Source organism: Aotus nancymaae, unplaced genomic scaffold (assembly GCF_030222135.1).
Source record: "Aotus nancymaae isolate 86718 unplaced genomic scaffold, 86718_ANA_hifiasm-v0.15.2.pri h1tg000002l, whole genome shotgun sequence".
Taxonomy (NCBI): domain Eukaryota; kingdom Metazoa; phylum Chordata; class Mammalia; order Primates; family Aotidae; genus Aotus; species Aotus nancymaae.
Window position 1 is genome coordinate 50,898,464 of NW_026988413.1, and position 21,656 is coordinate 50,920,119.

The 21,656-nt window shown below is 34.5% G+C and overlaps 1 protein-coding gene across 1 annotated transcript in view; it reads left to right on the forward strand.

The window, feature by feature from the left end:
- Positions 1–21,656, forward strand: part of COG5 (component of oligomeric golgi complex 5) — a 364,197-nt gene that overhangs the window by 192,636 nt on the left and 149,905 nt on the right. Inside the window, exons 8-10 of the mRNA XM_064374523.1 lie at positions 9,646–9,811; positions 19,456–19,568; positions 19,765–19,842. Of these exons, the coding sequence (XP_064230593.1) occupies positions 9,646–9,811; positions 19,456–19,568; positions 19,765–19,842 (357 nt within the window). The remainder of the gene's footprint in view (positions 1–9,645; positions 9,812–19,455; positions 19,569–19,764; positions 19,843–21,656) is intronic.

The following is a 21,656-nucleotide window of genomic DNA, read 5'->3' on the forward strand; positions in this document are numbered from 1 at the left end:
ATTCAGTCTGTAACAATATTCAAAAACAACACATAAATTTCATGTTAGGCAATATTTTGAAAGTCAATGATTTTTTTTTAAACGATGACAAACAATTTTGATTATGTATACACACAAGCGTAAATCTTGCTTATATTGGCTTTTAAAAAATATATGATTCATGTTTAATAATTTAAGCATTCATACATTGTTTTACTCTAATTTCTTTGCCCTAAAATTAACTATAAATCATTACTGAGTGTTGTTTTAGGTGGTTAAGCACTTCCTATTATTTATTTTAGAATTTCAAAAATGTAATCAACAGAAAAGTGCATGCACCATAAAAGTGCGGCTTAATGAATTTTTCACGTAGTAAACAAACATGTATAACCCACACTCTGATTTAAAAAAAAAAAAAAAAAAACAGCTTTTCAGCACTGCCACCCCAGACATTCTACATGCTCTTTCTCATTTTATAAGCTTCCCTTAAGTAATTATTATACCAGAGTTGGAGAGCCACTTAGGTAGATACCTGGATTTGTAGTAGTTATTTGTGTAGATCTTTTATCTGTCAGGTGTCCTGTTAGTGGATTTGAGTTCCACCAACATGCTGTCATTCGCAGGCCTTTTTATATACTGTATCTCTGCTCGGAGCCATTTTCCCTTTTCCTTCCCACTCTACATCGTCCATACCTTCTTATAGCTATTTCAGTTCGGCTCATAGCTGAGACTACTTCTTTTAAGAAGCATCACCTCACTTCTCCATCCCTCTTTACTCCCCAGGTTTAAGTAATTGCTCTTCCTATGTGTTTTCATTAATCCCTCCATTTCTCCCCTCATTTCTCACAATACATTCTAATTGCTGAGTTACTTCCCCTTATCTCCCATCAGAACATAAATATTGAAAGGTCAGATGGTGCATTATTTACTTCATTTTTTTTTTTTTTTTTTTTGAGATGGAGTCTCTCAACGTCACCTGTTCTGGAGGGCAGTGGTGCACTCTCAGCTCACTGCGGCCTCCGCCTCCCAGGCTCAAGTGATTCTCCTGTGTCAGCATCCTGAGTAGCTGGGGATACAGTTGCCTGCCACCACACCCAGCTAATTTTTGTATTTTTAGTAGAGACAAGGTTTCGCCATGTTGGCTAGGATGGCCTTGAACTCCTGACCTCAGGTGATCTGCTTGCCTCAGCCTCCCAAAGTACTAGGATTACAGGTGTCGATCACTTTTCTGTTTTATTATTTATTACTTCAGTTTAGTTTGCTTTCTAGACTAGGTTCCTATGATTTTTCATTTCTAAAGTGTTCACATTTCCAACATAGTATGCCCCACTGGCACTTTAGACTCATCCATGTGTGTAAGTAATTAAATGACAACTATATAATCACAAAATAATTAACATTTTTTTTCATGTACACAGCACTCCACGTGATAGTCTGTTTACCACTCATCCTTTAAAGTCCAGCAAAGTCATTTAGTCTGTTGTTTCCTAAATGCTGGTTCTCAGGTAGTTGCTGACTATATCAGAATCAGCTGAATAACTTTGAAAAATATAAGTAACCAGGCCTTAGTCTGATCCAAATGAATCAAAATTTTATCTGTGTTTTTCTGAAAAAGATCTTCAGCCAGCTTTTGGAATGCCTCCTTTCATCTTGCCTCATCATTTTAATGTCTTACGAAATTGAGACACAGAGGGAAGAGCTGACTTCCTCAAGGCTACCCAAATGGTATCCATTGTGTAACTTTATTTTAATGATAAGTAAAGTAGCATAATAAGAATTCCTTAGGAGTTGGAACAAAGTGAATTCTTAACATTCTTAAAAGTTTTGGAATATTAATAAATGATGTTAGAACCAATATTTTTACTTTATCTTTACTGAATACCAGATAATGTGAATGTGTTGTCTCAATAGTTTTTGCACTTGTCTCACAAGGAATTTATTAGCAAACCAAATCATAATAATTTGCATGTTTTTCACTTAACTGACACTTCTTGAACACCTATCTAGGACTTCTGCTGGGTGCTAGGAGTATAGCAGTGAACAAAACAAATGAGGAACCTTCCTACAAAGATCATAAAATATGATGAGGAGGCAAACATTAATTATATACATAAATACAGTTTGATGAGTGATAAAGTAATTTGCCCAAAGTTACACAGCTTATCTTTAGGAAAGCTGGGTTTTCATCCCAAGAATAATTTTTATATCCCATGTTCTTTCCACTATAGCATGATGCTAATGGATCAAAGTAAAGGAACTAATGTTTGGGGGCTCTTCTCCCTATCTTCTGCTAAATCCATTTATAAAGATTATTTTATGTTTTTGATACTTCCATTCTTTCTTTATTGATAGAACGAAGATTATTAGGTAATAAAAACACCAAAACATATTGTTTCATTGGAAAGAAACTTCATTCGTAAAATCTTTGTGAAAATTTCTTTTGAATCAGGCTTTAAGTAAAATTTTATCTGCCCCTGACTACAGGTAGAAGACTTGTAGTCAGAGAAACTCATTGGTCCTGCTTCTCCTCTGTAGTCTGGATTCATGAGGGAATAAGGCTAGGGGAAAAAGGAAGTCAATTTTACTGGTAAATCACACTATGAGTTCACTTTGCATTATTATTTTTATCCTTATTGTTATTATGTGGAGTTTTCTTATCCAAGCTCTTTCAAAACATAGCACTATTCTCCAGGTATTTAATATCAAGCATTTGCTGGTACCATACTTTATATAACTAGGTCCAGCTTTTTTGGACATGAAATTAATTTTCAAATTTGAATGGTTCTATTAAGTGGTGAAATTTAAAAAAAAAGTTGGTTGTATGTTTATTGGTCTGAAAATTCTCTGAAGTCAGAGAAAGTTACTTCTCTTTGTGCTCCCTGTTCCCAGCACAATGTTTGGCACGTAGAATCCACTCCGTAAACTTTGTCAATTACTTGTGTCCTTTAATTCTTAATCTATTGGAGTCAGAATTTTTACTGATAAATCTGATAAACTTTTTCTCTATCAAAGATGCATTTATGTTCATACCATTCTTTCATATTTGCTATATTTAACTAAATATGTTATTGATGCTAATTATGGATGTTTTCATGTACAAATGTTTTATGTTTTTCACTTTTTAATTTCTTTTTTCTTTTTAATTATACTTAAGTTCTCAGATACATGTGCAGAATGTGCACATTTGTTACATAGGTATACATGTGCCATGGTGGCTGCTGCACTCATCAACCTGTCACCTGCATTAGGTATTTCTCCTAATGCTATCCCTCCCCTAGTTCCCATGCCCCAACATGCCCCAGTGTGTGATGTTCCCCTCTCTGTGTCCCTGTGTTCTAATTGTTCAACTCCTATTTATGAGTGAGAACACACAGTGTTTGGTTTTTTGTTCCTGAGTTAGTTTGCTAAGAATGATGGTTTCCAGATTTTTCCATGTCCCTACAAAGGACACAAACTCATCCTTTTTTATGGCTGCGTAGTATTCCAGTGTGTATATGTGCCACATTTTCTTTATTCAGTCTATCATTGATAGGCATTTGGGTTGGTACCAAGTCTTTGCTTTTGTGAACATTGCTGCAGTAAACATACGTGTGGATGTGTCTTTATAGTAGAATGATTTATAATCCTTTGGCTATTTACTCAGTAATGAGATTACTGGGTCAAATGGTATTTGTCATTCTAGATCCTTGAGGAATCACTACACTGTATTCCACAATGGTTAAACTAATTTACACTTCCACTAACAGCATAAAAGTGTTCCTATTTCTCCATATCCTCTCTAGTGTCTGTTGTTTCCTGATTTTTTAATGATCACCATTCTAACTGGCATGAGATGGTATCTCATTGGGGTTTTGACTTGCATTTCTGTAATGATCAGTAATGATGAGTTTTTTTTCATATGTTTGTTGGCTGAATAAATGTCTTCCTTTAAGAAGTGTCTGTTCATATCCTTTTCCCACTTTTTGGTGGGATTGTTTGTTTTTTTTCTTGTAAGTTTGTTTAAATTCTTTGTAGATTCTGGGTATTAGCCCTTTGTCAGATGGATAGATTGCAAAAATTTTCTCTCATTCTATAGGTTGCCTGTTCACTCTGATGATAGTTTCTTTTGCTGTATAGAAGCTCTTTAGTTTAATTAGATCCCATTTGTCAGTTTTGGCTTTTGTTACCATTGCTATTGGTGTTTTAGTCATGAAGTCCTTGCCCATGCCTATGTCCTGAATGGTTGCCTAGGTTTTCTTCTAGAGTTTTTATGGTTTTAGGTCATATGTTTAAGTCTTTAATCCATCTGGAGTTAATTTTTGTATAAGGTGTAAGGAAGGGATCCAGTTTGTTTTCTGCATATGGCTAGCCAGTTTTCCAAACACCATTTATTAAATAGGGAATCCTTTCTCCATTGTCTGTTTTTGTCAGGTTTGTCAAAGATTAGATGGTTGTAGATGTCTGGCGTTATTTCTGAGGCCTCTCTTCTGTTCCGTTGGTCAATATATCTGTATGGTACCAGTACCATGCTGTTTTGATTACTGTAGTCTTATAGTATAGTTTGAAGTCAGGTAGCGTGATGCCTCCAGCTTTGTTCTTTTTCCTTAGAATTGTTTTGGTTATATAGGCTCTTTTTTGGTTCCATATGAAATTTAAAATAGTTTTTACTAATTCTGTGAAGAAAGTCTATGGTAGCTTGATGGAGATAACACTGAATCTATAAATTATTTTGAGCAGTATGGCCATTTTCACGGTACATATTCTTCCTATCTTGAGCATGGAATGCTTTTCCATTTGTTTGTGTCCTCTCTTATTTCCTTGAGCAGTGGTTTATAGTTATCCTTGAAGAGGTCCTTCTCATTCCTTTTAAGTTGTATTCCTAGGTATTTTATTCTCTTTGTAGCAGTTTTGAATGGGAGTTCACTCATGATTTGGCTTTCTGCTTGTCTATTATTGGCATATAGGAATGCTTGTGATTTTTGCTCATTGATTTTGTGTCCTGAGACTTTGGTGAAGTTGCTTATCAGCTTAAGGAGATTTTGGGTTAAGACGATGGGGTTTTCTAAATATATAGTCATGTCATCTGCAAACAGAGACAATTTGACTTCCTCTCTTCCTATTTAAATACGCTATATTTCTTTCTCTTGCCTGATTGCCCTGGCCAGAACATCCAATACTGTGTTGAATAGGAGTGGTGAAAGAGGACATCCTTTCTTGTGCCAGTTTTCAAGGGGAATGCTTCCAGCTTTTTGCCCATTCATTGTGATATTGACTGTGAGTTTGTTATAAAAAGTTCTTATTAATTTGAGGTGTGTTCTAAATTTTAAATGATTTGGCCAGGTATAAATTGTTCCCTTAATACCTAGTTTATTAAAGTGTTTTTATCATGAGGGGATGTTGAATTTTACTGAAGTACTTCTCTGCATCTATTGAGATAATCATGTGGTTTTTGTCATTGGTTCTGTTTATGTGATGGATTATGTTTATTGATTTGCATATGTTGAACTTGTCTTGCATCCCAAGGATAAAGCCAACTTGATCAGGGCGGACAAGCTTTTTGATGTGTTGTTTGATTTGGTTTGGCAGTATTTTATTGTGGAGTTTCATACTGATATTCATCAGGGATATTACTCTGAAATTTTTTTTTTGTTGTTGGATCTCTGCCAGGATTTGGTATCAGGCTGATGCTGGTCTCAAAATGAGTTGGGGAGGAGTCCCTCTTTTTCTATTGTTTGGAATAGTTTCAGAAGGAATGGCAAAACTCCTCTTTTTACCTCTGGTAGAATTCAGCTGTGAATCCATCTGTTCCGAGCTTTTTTTGGTTGGTAGGCTATTTACCAAGCAAATGCAAAGCAAAAAAAAGCAGTGGTTGGAATCCTAATGCCTGATAAAACAGACTTTAAACCAACAAAAATCAAAAAAAGGCAAAGAAGGACATGACATAATGGTAAAGGAGTCAATGCAACAAGAAGGTATAACTATCCTGAATGTATATGCACTCACTACAGGAGCACCCAGATTCACAAAGCAAGTTCTTAGAAATCTATAAACAGACTTAGACCCCCAGATAATGATAGTGGGAGACTTTAATACCCACTGTCAATATTACACAGACCAACAAGACAGAAAATTAACAAGAATATTCAGGACTTGTACTCAGCTCCGGACCAAGCAAACCTTATAGACATCTACAAAACACCTTCTGTGTTGATCTCACTGGGTCTGCAGACTGGAGCTGTTTCTATTTGGCCATCTTGCCAGCCACCAAGGAGGATAACTTTATGAATGAAAGATAGCTTTATGAATGTGGAGTGGGGAACACTTTTCAAACACAATACCAAAAGTGCTAAACCATAGAGAGTAAGATTGATAAAATGGGCTACATTCAAATTAGGAATTTCTCTTTCTTAAAATACTTTATTAAGAATGGAAGAACGTATTTGCAGTACATACAATCATCAAAGTGATTGTATCTAAAATATATAAACAACTTTATATGTAAATGACTAAAAACAACTAGTTAAAAAAAAATGGGAAAAAGATAGGAATAAGTTCTTCACAAAAGAAGATATCCAAATAGATAATTACCATGCAAGATGTATTAACTTTCATAGTCATCATAGAAATACAAATTAAAATCATAATACTCACTCAAAATAATAGCCAAAATTAAAGGGAACGATTATTTGAATTTTTGGCAAATTTGTGGGGCATCCACAGTTCTCATATATTGCTGGTGGGAGTGTAAATTGCTGCAATGGCTTTGTAGAATTGGCAGTATCTAGAAACTCCCAGCATACTAATATCTTATGATTTAGCAATTCTACTCTTGGCTGCAGAAATGCATATGTATATGTGTTCGTTAAAAGAGGTATAGTAGAATGTTCATGGCAGCATAAATTAAAATACCTAAAAGTTGAAGTAAGTCAGTTATTTATCAACAGTAGGATGGATAAACTAAGGCAAATTACTGCAATGAAATACTGCACAGCACTAAGAAATGAATCAATTATTCCTGCATGCAACAGCATAGAAGAATTTCACAAATAATATGTTGAGTAAAAGGGACAAGCCACAAGATAACACATACTGTATAATTCCATTTACGTGAAATTCAAAACCAATTTAATTTTTGGTGTTAGAAGTAATGATAGTGGTAATATTTGACAAGGTGCAGTTTGGGGAGCTACACAAGTTTCAAAGGTGCTGATAATACTTAGCTTCATGGTATAGGTGACAGTTAACTAAGTGTGTTCACTTTGTGATAATAAAGCTGTGCTTACATAATTAGCATCCTACTCTGTGTGTTAAAGAATTTTCAGATAATTATTTTATAGTTTTTTAACTAGCATAATCTATGTATTAAGCTGTAAATACAAATGGCATTAATTGAAAAAATGATCATGTTAATTGACAAGTTTAAAATTACTTCTAGAATTATATAGTAAATTGTGTTATAAATAGTGTTGTAATATATATACTTCTTTAATGATAAGCTATATATGTAATATAATATACTATTATATTAAAGTAACACTGACAGATTTCAGAAGTAACCTTTTCAAACATGTTTTGAGAAGTTGGAAGTTAGTAATTTTTGGAGTGGAGAATTATGAAGAGTGGTTTATTTTAGCTAGATGTTTCAAGTGAAAAATTTAAGTATTTTTAAATTTTATATGTAAATCTTATAATGTACATTCAGCTTATAACACTGAAACTGTACTGTGTGTGGAGAAGCTATGCTTTTAAGATCCTTTGAGAATAGAAAAGGTAATAAATATAATTTTAAACAATATCTGTCTTTAAGTTTTATGAGGTGAAAGTATTCTTTGATGTTGCTCCAGTAGTGTTTTCTTGGGTTACACATACACTTAAATAATGACATGGGAAATTTCTTTACAGCTGCCTAATTTTGATTTTGGGTTTCTACTAAAAAGTTTAAAGAAAAAACAGTCTAGGGAGAAAGAAAAAAAGAAAATAACAGTAAAAGCAAGTAATTTTTTTATGAAGTAGCTTGTTTTTCTTTGTTGGTATGCATTAATAGAGAATTTACAATATATAATAGAGTTAAATTCTATTATGACCATAGTAAATTAAGCTTTTTTATTAGAACATTTTAATTTGTAATACTATCCATTTGCTTCTTTTTCTTGTTTATTTTTTTTTAATTTTTTTTTATTTATTTTTTGAGACGGAGTTTCCCTCTTGTTACCCAGGCTGGAGTGCAATGGCGCAATCTCAGCTCACTGCAACTTCCGCCTCCTGGGTTCAAGCAATTTTCCTGCCTCAGCCTCCCGAGTAGCTGGGACTACAGGCGCGCGCCACCATGCCCAGCTAATTTTTGTATTTTTAGTAGAGACGGGGTTTCACCTTGTTGACCAGGATGGTCTCAATCTCTTGACCTCGTAATCCACCCGCCTCAGCCTCCCAAAGTGCTGGGATTATAGGCGTGAGCCACTGCGCCCAGCCTCTTGTTTAATTTTTTAAAAACTCAAATGAGTGTTGTCATTCACCAGCTATGTTTCCTGTTATTTTCTTTAAGCTGATTCTACTTTGCCTTTGTGTGTGAGTTTATGTGTATGTCTGCAGCATGTACTATTATTAAAATAACACCAATAGATTTCATAGGCAACCTTCTAAAATAAACTTAGTCTACAAAATAGGTTAATGAAATAATTTGACATTTTAACCATGTGTCTCTAATAACAGACACTGACTAATGCGTGAAACAGGATTTTGCGTTATTTGGGCCTGAAAGCATACGTCAGTGTCCCAACTTCTAGCTTGATAATTAACTCATTAACTTAGCCACAAATCCAACAACCCATTTATATCACTCTGCTCCATCATGGCCTTCTTGTGGTTTCCCTAGCATACTAAGCATATGGCTATCTCATCACTTTTGCTAATACCACTGCTTAGATCTGTATTTTCCAATATCCTCCTTTGACTCCTTCCCTCAGTACTCAAGTCTTTGTTTAAATATTGCCTCAGACATGCATTGCAACTAATAATCTCTGTATAATAATTCACATCATTCTCTATTCTTATTCCCTGCTTAATGTTTTTATAACACTTGTTACTATCTGATATTCTGTTTTATTTATGTTTTGTACAGTTCTCAATAAATACAAGATCCACGAAGAAACTTAATTGGTTTTGTTTCACTACTGTTTTTCCAGCTCTTAGAGCTATGACAGATACACAGTAAGCACTGTATAAATATTTGTAGTTAGAATGAATGAATGAGTCAGTGAAATATAATGCATAGTCTACATGGTTCAGCTCTCAATCAGCTCCACAGAATTTATTTATTGTCTAAACAAATATAGAAATAACAAATATTATTTCTAGCATGGTTCTTTTTATAGGGATTGGTGGTAGATTTTGAATAAGCTCGAATATTATACAACAGACTTCAAAACTTCTTGTTATTTTTTAAAGGCGGACAAAAATGGTAAGGGGGAAAATAATATACATAGTTTTTAACTTTGTCTTTTATGAAATAATAATTAAAAATAATCTTCATTTCAAATTGTGTTTTGTCTTGTCTTTGATTATTTTAAAATATGATAGTATTTAAATATGGTAGTAGTGCTCAACTACCACTTAAAATTGTATATTTATATTGGTTTTGTTTGTTTTCCTATTTGTATCTGTTTCTTCCCCGCCCCACCTTTTCTAAAGAATCCAACTCAAGTTGGAACAGCTCTTCAGGTTTTCCATAATCTTGGAACTTTGAAGGATACTATTACCAATGTTGTGGATGGATATTGTGCTACTTTAGAAGAAAATATCAACAGTGCATTAGACGTAAAAGTTTTGACTCAGCCTTCCCAGTCAGCTTTGAGAGGTATGGATGTGGTTTTATATTTAGCTTCTTTATTTATTTATAACTGAGAAGTCCTTTGAATAGTATGTGAACACTCATGTTTCAAAGCAATCTAATGACTCATTTTTTTTTGTAGACAGAAAATGAGAGAAGAAATTATGTTTCAGAATTTATTTATATCTTTTTTGTCTAATCAGTGAGTTGAACTGGCCAATTGGTATATTCAGAACTTCTAGATAAAGATCCATAAACTGTAGCGTCATTTAGTTGAGAGGAAACAGATGCAAAAAAAAAAAAAAAAAAGGAAAGGAACATATTTTTCTTCTAAAATCCTTATGTACTTCTTATTGAGACTGAAAATATTTTTTAAGGAATGCCATCTCTACCTTAGCTTTCTGGACTTTGCTTTATGATAATCCTGGTACCCAGGAAAAATAGTGACTAACTGTGGAGATAGAAACTGATGAAATTCTTGGGAACATTACAAATATAATAATGTCTAAACAAAACTATTAAAGGAAGGTATAGTCAAGGTAGTGAAGAGTAGGCCTTCATTAGCAGCCTGTAAACCTTTTTCTGTGAAGATATACCTGATGATATTTACATACACACACTTCTCCATGAAAGAAGAAAGAAAAGACTACAGATTACGTCCACCCTCACTTACTTGCTGGCACCCCATCTCCTCATTTTTCCCTTTATATTTATTCTTCTTTCCAGTTGGTAGAGATAACTATGCTTTCTCCCAACAAAGATCAAGCACTGTGCACTTGTATTAGATCCCATCACTCCAAGGTATTGCTTCAGCAGATGCCTTCTTTCCATCAGGTTGACAATGTGTCTTTGTTTGCATCTCTTTCCCTTCAAATACAGTTGTGTTATTGTATCTCCTTTTGCTTAAAACCAGTTAAATAAATATATCTTAATTTCTTTCTTCAGCTCTATGACCTGTATTTTATTTCTCCAGTCTTCAGGAAAATTCCCCAAAAAATTATCTATACTTAATGTTTTTGGTTTTCCTCCTCTCATTTTTCTGTTGAAGGCACTCTGATCCATCCCAGGGTTGTTCTAAAGATAAATTGAATAACTCATTGACTTAATAACAGTTCCTGATCCATAGATAATAGTAAAAAAAAAAAAGTGGCTATTTATTATTTTTTAAATTTTTTTTAGATTTTGAATTTTTTATTTAAAAAATAGAGATGGAGTCTTGCTATGTTGCCCCAGTTGGTGTTGAACTTCTGGCCTCAAGTGATCCTCCTTCTTGGCCTCCCAAAGTGTTGGAGTTACAGACATGAGCCACCATGCCTGGCCTATTATTATTTTTATATTTGCTATATAAATATGACCTTAAGTAATACTGAATATATATAACTTATAAGTTGTACTAGATAAAAAGAGATAAAAGAATCTTAGGTCTTAAAGAGATTTTTAAAGGTTAGAGTTAGCCTCTGAATAGGTTTGTATTGAAACTATTCCAGAAGGAGATCTTTGAAAAGAAATTGCCAAAGGAGATTTTACTCCTGCCATTTCCCAGCAATTATTCTCAGAAAGTTTGATACAGTGTTTAAATTTCCAGGAGCAGTTTAATCTCATTCCCTCTTGTGTTGTCAAGAATAAGGAAAAAAAATGAAAGCAGTTATTCACATGCTGTCAATCCTAACATATGCCTCTTTTGTTGAGAGAATAAAGAGTTTAAAGCTGTCTTCTTACCTATGTGTTGACAAGTGGATACCATGATTTAACATAGAAACCTTAAGCATCAGTTCTTTATTATTTTCTTTAAAAGAATAATCACAATTATTTTTTATTTTAAAATGTTTTATAGACAGTATTATTGTTAATTTCCTGATCTTGTTTATATTGAGGTTATGTAGGAGAATGTCCTTGTTTGTTGGAAATACACATTAAAATATTCAAGAATGATGGGACTTCATGTCAGTAACTTACAAGTGGTTCAGGGAATTTGTTTTTTGCAATACTTAAAATTTTCTGTAAGTATACGTTTATTTCATAATTTAAAAAATACTTAACATAATTGGATTCTGTCAGTGTGTGTTTCTGAGAGTGAACAGCTCACACCTAACGAGTATCTAGCAGAGCCAGTACACAGGAGATTGACAGTGGCAGTCATGAGTGTGATGATGTATGATGTCATTTTCAATCTGAGACTTCCTAAGAAGAGAACAAAAGTTACACACACACACACACACACACACACAAATATATATATATAATACAATTTTAAGGATAAAAAAATAAGAAATAAAAAGCCTGTAACCCAATAAGAAAAAGGTAAACAACCCAAGACAAAAAATAGATAAAGAATATGAAAAGGCAGATCACAACAGAACACATTCAATAAATGTGAGAAGATGCTCAGCCTCTTTTTGGAGGATGAAACTAGTTACTAAGGAAATACAAATTAATCATCACATTGGAAAATCTAAGACAGAACTAACTTCTGGACAAGAGCGGAAACTCTCGTAAACTATAGAAGGAGAATAAAATGGTTCATCCACTTTACTCAATTTTATTAATTTTATCTCTAAGGTGAATAATTTGTTCATCTTGTGATGTTATACTTTCTAAGAATACACTGCAGGGAAACTCTGGCATGTATATATAAGAATTTGTGTTACCTGCCCAGCACTGTGGCTCCTGCCTGTAATTCCAGTACTTTGGGAGGCTGAGGCGGATCACTTGAGGTCAGAATGAAACCAGCCTAGCCAACATGGTAAAACCCCCTCTCTATTAAAAATACAAAAAAATTAGCCACGCATGGTGGCACATGCCTGTAGTCTCAGCTACTTAGGAGACTGAGGCAGGAGAATCGCTTGAACCTGGGAGGCAGAGGTGTAGTGAGCCGAGATCCTGCCACTACACTGCAGCCTGGGCGACAGAGCAAGACTCCATCTCAAAACACAAAAAAAGAATTTTTGTTACCTCATTGTTTACAATAGTGAAAAAGTACAAACAATGGATAAACTAGTTTATTAAGGGAATTAATACACAGCATTTAAATTAACAACTTTCCCGATATAGAAAATGGTCAAAAATAGTACATAAAAAAGTTGCAGAAACATACATACAGCATGATACCAATTTAAAGCCTAAGAATATGACAGACTATAATAAATTGCGCATGTGCACATATATGCTAACAGTGTAAATACATGGATTGGAACAATGATCAACAAATTCAAGATACCAATGCTGGGCATGGTGGCACATGCCTGTAATCCCAGCTACTTGGGATGCTGAGGCAGAAGGGTCACTTGAGCCCAGGAGTTCTAATCCAGTCTGCACAACATAGCAAGACTCTGTCTCTTAAAAACAAACTACAGAACCCAATACCATTACATCTGATGGGAGAGCAACAGAAATGAGAGCAGCAAAGGAGGGGACGAGGAAACTTCACTTTATTTAATGTTGTATTTCTTAAAGCTTGGTGGTTAGTGTTCATAACGTTACTCTGTATGCTTTTTTATATGTCTGAAATATTTAACATTAAAACATGAATATTAAGTCAAACAGTGAAGAGAGATGATGATGTTACAAAGCAGACAACACCGAATATCCAAATTTTATCACCCAGAAACTGTAGTTGTTACCATACAGTTACCATACAGTGAACGGTAGTCCATGCATTTATCTGTGCATTATATGTTGTAGAAGGTAAATGGAGAGGCGTAAATGGAGAGGCATAAATGGAATTTTAAGATACATACTTTTTAAAAATACCTTTTTATTATAAAATAAAACTTACACAAAGAAAAACATAAATGAAACATGTAGATTAATGAATTATTATAAAGTGAACACTTCCTAGGCAAAACCAGCTATCCAGAAACCTCCTTATGTGTTTCATACCAATCATAACCAGTCCCTCTCTCTCCCATGTGTAACCATTATCCTCACTTTTATATTAATCACTTCCCATGTTTTTCTTTTTATAGTATTATCATTCGTATGTGTGAACTTAAGCACCATAGTTTAGCCTCACCAGTTTTAGAAGTATACTTTTTAAAATAAAATACTTTTATTCTTTTGAATTCAATAGAATAATTAGAAATTTATGTGAAATCCATTAATTTTTGATTAATGCTTCTTCATAAGAAATACTAGATCTTAATTGATACCTCTAAATTTAAAAGTAATGAATGAAAGATTACAAAAAACATAAGAAATTGAAGTCATTTGTTAAGTCTCTTGAGTCTTTACTACTAAATGTTGAAAATAGGCATACTTAAACTTTTCCCTACCTGCCCCTCATCCTCATTTGCCTGTTTTTAGCTATATTATATTTGAATGATTAATGTTTTTTTCATTTTCTTCAATTTTTAAAAGATTTTAATCTCTGGTTCTTTTAATATGACCTCTGCATTTCTTTTCTCTTTTTTTCAATAGCTTTAGGGGTACAAGTGGGTTTTGGGTTATGTGGATGAATGGTATAGTGGTGAAGTCTAAGGTTTTAGTGCATGGTCACCCGAGTAGTTTACATTATACCCAATGTGTTGTTTTTTAGCCCTCACTTCCCTCTCACCCTCCCATCTGGGTCTGCAGTGTCTGTTATACCACTCTGTCTTTTTGTACCCAGAGCTTAGCTCCCACTTATAAGTGAGAATATACGATATTCAGTTTTCTACTCCTGAGTTACTTTACTTAGCATAATGGCTACTTGTTCTATCCAAGTTGCTACAAAGAAATTATTTCATTCTTTTTTATGGCTGAATAGTATTCCATGGTGTGTGTGTGATGTGTGTGTGTGTAATGTCATATATATATATATATACACACACACACACACACACATACACATCACACACACATAACACACACAACATTTTCTTTACGCACTCATTGTTTTATGAACGCTTAGTTTGGTTCCCTATCTCTGAAATTGTAAGTTACGCTGTGATAAACATACACATGTAGGTGTCTTTTTCATATATGACTTCTTTTCCTTTGGGTAAGTACTCATTAGTGGAATTGCTGGATCTAATGGCAGATATACTTTAGATGTTTGAGAAATCTCCATACTATTTTCCATAGAGATTATTCTGGACCTCTCCATTTCTATATTCATTTCTCCCTTGGCTGGATATCGTAATCTAGTTGATTTTTCAAAAATGTTTCATGGGTACCGTGCTCTCTGAGTCCTTGCATAATTGGTGGTGTCTTTTGCTTTTATGCTTATATGATTTGACCAGGTATAAATTTTTATTTATACTTTCTTTCCCTTAGAATTTTGTAGCTCTTGGTGTCCCAAAAAAGAATGTTTCTCTTCCCCCAACTGAATTGGAAAATGAGACACAAATTTAGGAGACAAAAAGATGATAATTGTAATGTTAGTTTTATTACTGTTAAAAAATTGCACTGAAGGCATAGCTTAGATTTGTAACCAAATGGATTTTTTAATATATCACCTCAAAATTAAATTTATTTCCCAATTCAGCCTTCCCCACTATATTTACCACTGGTAGAATGTTGGTCAGAATATACCATTTATACATGCAAAGCTTAAGCAAGAGAGAAAGGATAGGACTGAGCCAATTCTCAGTTTCTTATTCAAATTCACTCATCACTCCTCTTCACATGGGGAGGGTTGAATAAGAGGTAGGGAAAGAAGGCAAGAAAGTTTAGCTGAAGTCCCTTCATGTGAAAGACGAGGCCAGGAAAATAAAGGGTCCAATCTAGCATCAGACATTCCTTTACCCACTGCTGGGTTTTAGTGTTATATTAGAGAATTACGAGACTAATCAGATTTTTGTTGCCCACTAACTGACTTGCTTTTTCTTGGCTGTCCAGATGGTTTTTCCTTTACCTTTGAAGTTAAGTAACTTCTTTATAATATGTTACAGAGTTGAATGCTCTGTGTCAGTTTTTATTTTTTTTCCTGAGTTAAAGTATGTTCCCTTTTATATAAAAGTTTTCTTCCATTGTATATTGAATGTTTTTCTGTTCCATTTGTTTTTTTCAGGAATTTTATGCATATATTATATATTCTTTGTTTTTGTTTTCCATGTCTTATATCTTCTTGCACTTAATGCTGGGCATATTGTAGAAGAGAGGGTGTCGTGAATGTGGAGGTCTGATTCTCTTAATATTTGCTTGGAGTTTTTTCACTTGGCTTCCATTGTCTTTGTATTTTACTTCATTTTGTATTATTTCCTCTTACGTATTTCACATGTATTACTACTGTCTTTTCACCCTTCTGTCTCATAATTTTTTGTTTTTTCTAATATGGTCCTAATCTCTAAAATGTTTTTCCAGTGTATTTTCAGTAATTACGTTGAGACAGTGGAAAACTGAGTATCCCTTCCTGTTGTTTCTTTGCTGATCTATGTTTATCATTGCTTTTAGCTTACATTCCTTTTTTTGCTCCTTCCTGCCCCGCTCCCCAGTGTCTATGTTAAGTTCATTGTTGTTTTGTTTCTGATGGTTATTTGTCATTGAAAGGTGCTAGCTAATCATTGAAGAATAGCATAGGAATGGCTGAAGGGAGATACCTGAAGCAGTCTGCAATTTAAATTTGTTGTCTAGAATAACCATTTGCCAGTTTCTTACTTCTTTTTACCTTGGGAGCACATCTCTCCTCAAATTTTATACCATTGAGGAGCTTAGTATGGCTCCCAGTAAAGATATTTAGGCTTTTTCTGTGTCGAATCCTAGCATTCTCCGTATCTTTTTTCTTCATCTCACTTTACCCCCGGTAGTCTCCCCATGCTCAGGGGCTAATTCTTAAACAACATGAATTTTCAGTTTGTTATGATTTTCCTTCAGCTTTTCCTTTTTTGTCATTTTGCAATGTTGAACATTTCCTGGCCTGTCCATATCTGTAGATCTCAGCTCTAATCAAAGACTCCTTAGATAGCTTGGGCACATTCTTACAATTGGGTTTAAGTGCAATTTGTTTCTTGGTAATGATCTAAGGTGTCATCTCTCTGGTTCCTTCTTCATTTTGATTTATCTACACCAATTGGCATGCATGCTTCATAATCTCAAGTTTGAATTTTGTTTGATTCCTTGTTTCTTTGAAGTTGACATTTTCTACCTTTGGTTTGATTTTGATTTTCTTTTCATTGGCATTCAAGGGAAGAGAGTAAGAAAATGATTTTACTCCACCATCATTAATTAGAAATTGTTTTCAAGTTTCTTATTTATTTTTTTAGGAACTCTTAGTTTGTTTTATCACTTTTTAAATAAAACAAATAAAACTATTTTGTTTCTTGAGTCTATTAAAGCTAACTGATAATAACAGTATCTTGAATTTCTGCTTGTATTTAAAAGAATAATAGGTTAATGGGTTTCATAATTATAATAAAATCAAGTCATACATATTCTAGGATTTGACTTGTATTTTTTAGTATTCATAAAGGCACTATATACTCTTTTCTCACTGTTATGAGTTCATTCTTTATATAACATGTGAGACAGCTGCAGATTGTTAGAGTATTATCCATTTCCTGTATACCTTCCCTAAATAGTCTTTGCATAGCACTGCAAATATTCTAAAGATTAATTAGATGCAGAGTTCAAACAGGTAGTATCTATATTTTTAAAGCCAACATCTTTCTCATAGATTTCTTTATTTTATTGCTTGCTACTATTATCAGATGAAAAACATAACTGCATCTGTTTGCTAAAGGTACATGCAATTCTTTTTTGAATTGTTGAAAAACTAGAGAGGCAGGTTACACACACAGTGCCTCTGGTTTTCTTTATCTTGTCCTCTGTAAAAGCAGGGATATAGACTGTCTAACCAGTGGTGAGCTCTTCAACTGCCTGGTATTTAACCTTAGTTTGGAGTGAAATTTATGCCTTTTAATTTGGGATTAAAATTTCTATTTTTTATGTTGAAACATTTCAGACCTCTACATATAGTTTCCTGTGTGTATTACATACAAGAACATTCTTAAACAGTCTCACTCTGTAGAAATTTAGTATTGATCCATTAATATTATTTAATGTTCAGTTCATACTCAAAATTCTATTCCCCAAAATGTTCTTTGTATAAGTTGGTTTTCTCCTGACTGGAACCAATCAGGGATCATGCTTTTCTGTTGACTGTCTTGTCTCTTTAATAAAAAATAGCACCATTGCCATTTTTTTGTTTTTTATGGCATTAACATTTTTTTGGAGAGCCTCAGAATCTGAATTTACCTGGATTTATGTGATATTTTCTTTATGATTAGCTTCAGGGTAAACATAGTGGTGGTAAGATGATGTTGTGTATTTTCTATTACATCATATAAGGAAATAAAATTATTTGTTTGTTTTATTATTGCTAATGCTAAATTAGATCACTACGTTAAATTGGCATATGCCAGATTGTTCCTTATAATACTACACTATTTTCTTTGTAATTAGTAATTTATAGGTGCATACTTTGAGACTATATGATGAATATCTTGTTCTCTGTAACATTTCAGTTAGTGTTTTGGTATCCATTGATACTCTTCCTCTTTATTATTATACTAGTAGTTGATTTTTTTTCTAATTTTGTCATTCTTTTTGCATTTATGAGGTCATACTCTTTTGTAAAGAGGATTGCCATCCTTTTTAAACATTTGAGTTTCACTGTGTACTCATGAATTATTTTTTAATCATTGTTTTATAATTCATTACTATCAGTATTATTTTGGATGGCCAAATTATCTGAAATTTGTATTGTGGAAGCCCCTCCGGTCAACTTCATGTATCCTTTTGAAAAATTTTGTTTGTCTTCAAACACTTTATTGCTCACTGGTACAATATCTACCAGATTCACCTTGTATTTTCACTTCTTCAAATATGAAATCACTCTTTTTTCCACTGAATCCTGCTTGTTTTTATTGGAGAATGGTCTTAGAAATCAAAATTTGGATACTAGATGTGCTTGTTACTATTGAGGAATCATTGTCTCTCTACCTTTCCAATGGATAGAGTTGAGAAATACCTCTAATCTCCATTACTTATTTGTATCTTTATTCTGTTTACACTGAGAACCTTATTTTGCTTCGTTTCAAAATATACCTAAACTAGTTTCAGGATTACTGCTTCAATACCACATCCAGCAAAAATCTATTAAGTAAAGTTAATTTCTTTGTAATTTTTTTGTGTGTGTAAATGTATCTCACTAAAATCAGGGTTCTCTGATTAAAAATTCTATGAATTGAAATTGTTTTCCTCTTGTGTGGTTATACTGTCAATTTGATATACATATTGTTTCATTTGTTTTGGTATTTTTTTATATTCAGTTTTAGGGTTTTTTTTTTTTTTTTTTTTTTTAAAGAAAGAAGGGACATAACACACACACGCACGCGCGCCGATACATAGGATAAAGGGAAATTAGTGAAGATGGTTTCCTAGAAGGGGCATAAGAGCAGTAGGAAACAGAGGAAGACTCACCTCTATCCTGGCACCTTTCACCTATTTCATTTCCCACCATTCTCACACTCCTTCAAGGAAACCATTTTCATCTATTTCCATTTCATCCTTCCTGGGTATGTGTTGTTTCCTTTTCTTTCTTAAACATAAAAGGTTAAGATTCTTACAAGAAATTATTTCCTAAAGAAGGAACTTCTCATTGTTTAGTTTTTGTATGCTTCTCATAATAACGTGTATGTATTTTTGCTTTTGGAAAACTTTATTTTTCATATTTCTTTCTCACTCCTAACCAGGGGGTCCTGGCCGATCTACCATGCCAACCCCAGGAAATACTGCAGCTTTGCGTGCTTCACTCTGGACCAATATGGAGAAACTTATGGATCATATTTATGCTGTTTGTGGACAGGTAAATATTTGAAGGAGTGGAAAGAACGTTAATATGGAGTAACTCGTGGTTATTCCAAGTTGTGTGACCTTGGGCAGGTTTTTTAATCAATGAGCATTCAAAATAACTCCACTATCTGATTAAATGTATGTAAAGGTTGGCATTTCCCTTTCCTTGCTTTTTCTAGTGCCTAAGCTTTACATTTGTTTCATTTAAGGTACAACATCTACAAAAAGTACTGGTCAAGAAGAGAGATCCTGTTTCTCACATTTGTTTCATTGAAGAAATAGTTAAGGTATGTTTAAATGAAAATATTTTTATATCTTTCTTGTACAAAACAGGAATATATGAACCAGCATCATTTGTGTTACTACCTTACAGAGTGGTTACATGTCAAATGGCAATAGAGAAGCATATTTCTTGACAGCTGTAAATGTTCCTTGCAATATAAATGGAATCATGGGACCAGGTATAGTGGCTTATGCCTGTAATCTCAGCACTTTGGGAGGCCGAGAAGGGTGGATCATGAGGTCAGGAGTTCGAGCCCAGCCTGACTAATGTGGTGAAACCCGTCTCTAATAAAAATACAAAACTTAGCCAGGCATGGTGGCATGTGCCTGTAGTCGCAGCTACTCGAGAGGCCGAGGCAGGAGAATTGCCTGAACCTGGGAGGCAGAGATTGCAGTGAGCCAAGAACACGCCACTGCATTCTAGCCTGGGCAGCAGAGTGAGACTCTGTCTCAAAAATAAAAAAATAAAATAAAAGTAATTGTATTTGTTTATGGAGTAGATGCTAGCAATAGTACTATTTATAGATTAGTTTCTGTAATGTATATACTAATTTCTCATTTTCTGTTATATAAATAATAGCTTGTAAGTGCTTTTAAATGTTCCACTAGAGAATAAGGTGAAAATTTTTGGTAAATAAGACATTTAAATAGAAGTCATTATAATGTGTTTACTGAAGGTTGTTGATTTTTCCCATAAAGTACTTTGCTGTATTTATTTTTTATATTCTGAGATCTTCCTGTCATCCACCAATCTGCTAGCCTCATGGGCCATAAAAATTCCTTCCATGCATAGGAATCCCTGATTCTACATTTACTCGTTATATTGATGTGTTTTTGATAATGATTACTAGGACAATGATTGTACTTGTCATTAAATCCTAACCTCTAGTAGCCCAAAGAAAAAAGTTCCCTGAATTTCAAGCATCATGGTATAGGTAATTTCCTTTGTAAGTCCCACAATATTAAATATTTTGTATACTGTGTGGAAAGTCTCCAGGACTGTCCCTCAGGTTTGATGATTTATTAGGAGGATTGACAGGACCCATTGTCACAAGATCCTTAGGGTGTCACTTCACCAGCCAGAAAACTCTGTGTCCAGCAGCACTTTCTGCCTGAGTATTGCTCATGCCCACTGGGCTCGTTCTGCCTACTTGGCCCAGCAGGCTGTACTTTGCTCGCACTACCGGCCCAGACTCCACAACTGCCAAGCATGAACCAGGCACAGAGTGGCGAGTGGTGTGTGAGCGACAAGTGCAGGGTCCGGTCACTGTGCACAGCCAGGCACACTGGCTGCTGTGGCAGGGGAGGCAGCTCCAGGTGCCAGCACAGGTGCTAGTTCCATGTGAGGCTGCAGCTGGACCAGATGTGCTGCACGTGGCTTTTGCTGCAGGTACCTCCATCTGGACGAGGGGAATGCAGTGACACCTGCAAGCTCAGAGACACCAGGAACTGCAGAACCCCAAAGAAGGTGTCACAGCCCTGGCTCAGGGAGCCCCTAGGCATGGGATCCCCAAAGGGCCACAGCTCTTTTCTCCTTCTTGTTGTCCACAATGTGGTGAGTGGTGGGGGCGTGTTTCAGCCCTGTTTGTGTTACAGCTCTTTTAGTCCAGCCATTTGGTAGATCCTGAATTCTTGTCCCACATTCAAGAAGAATGAGGCATGTGGACAACTAGAAGGTGAGCAAGGCAGAGAGGAGCTTCACTGAGTGGCAGAACAATTGTCAGGAGACCTGAAGTGGGTAGCTGTTTTCCACAGGCAGGTTGTCCCCACAGGTGTCCAGCTCTTAGTGGAGAGGAGACCTACAGAGTATAGTTCCCTT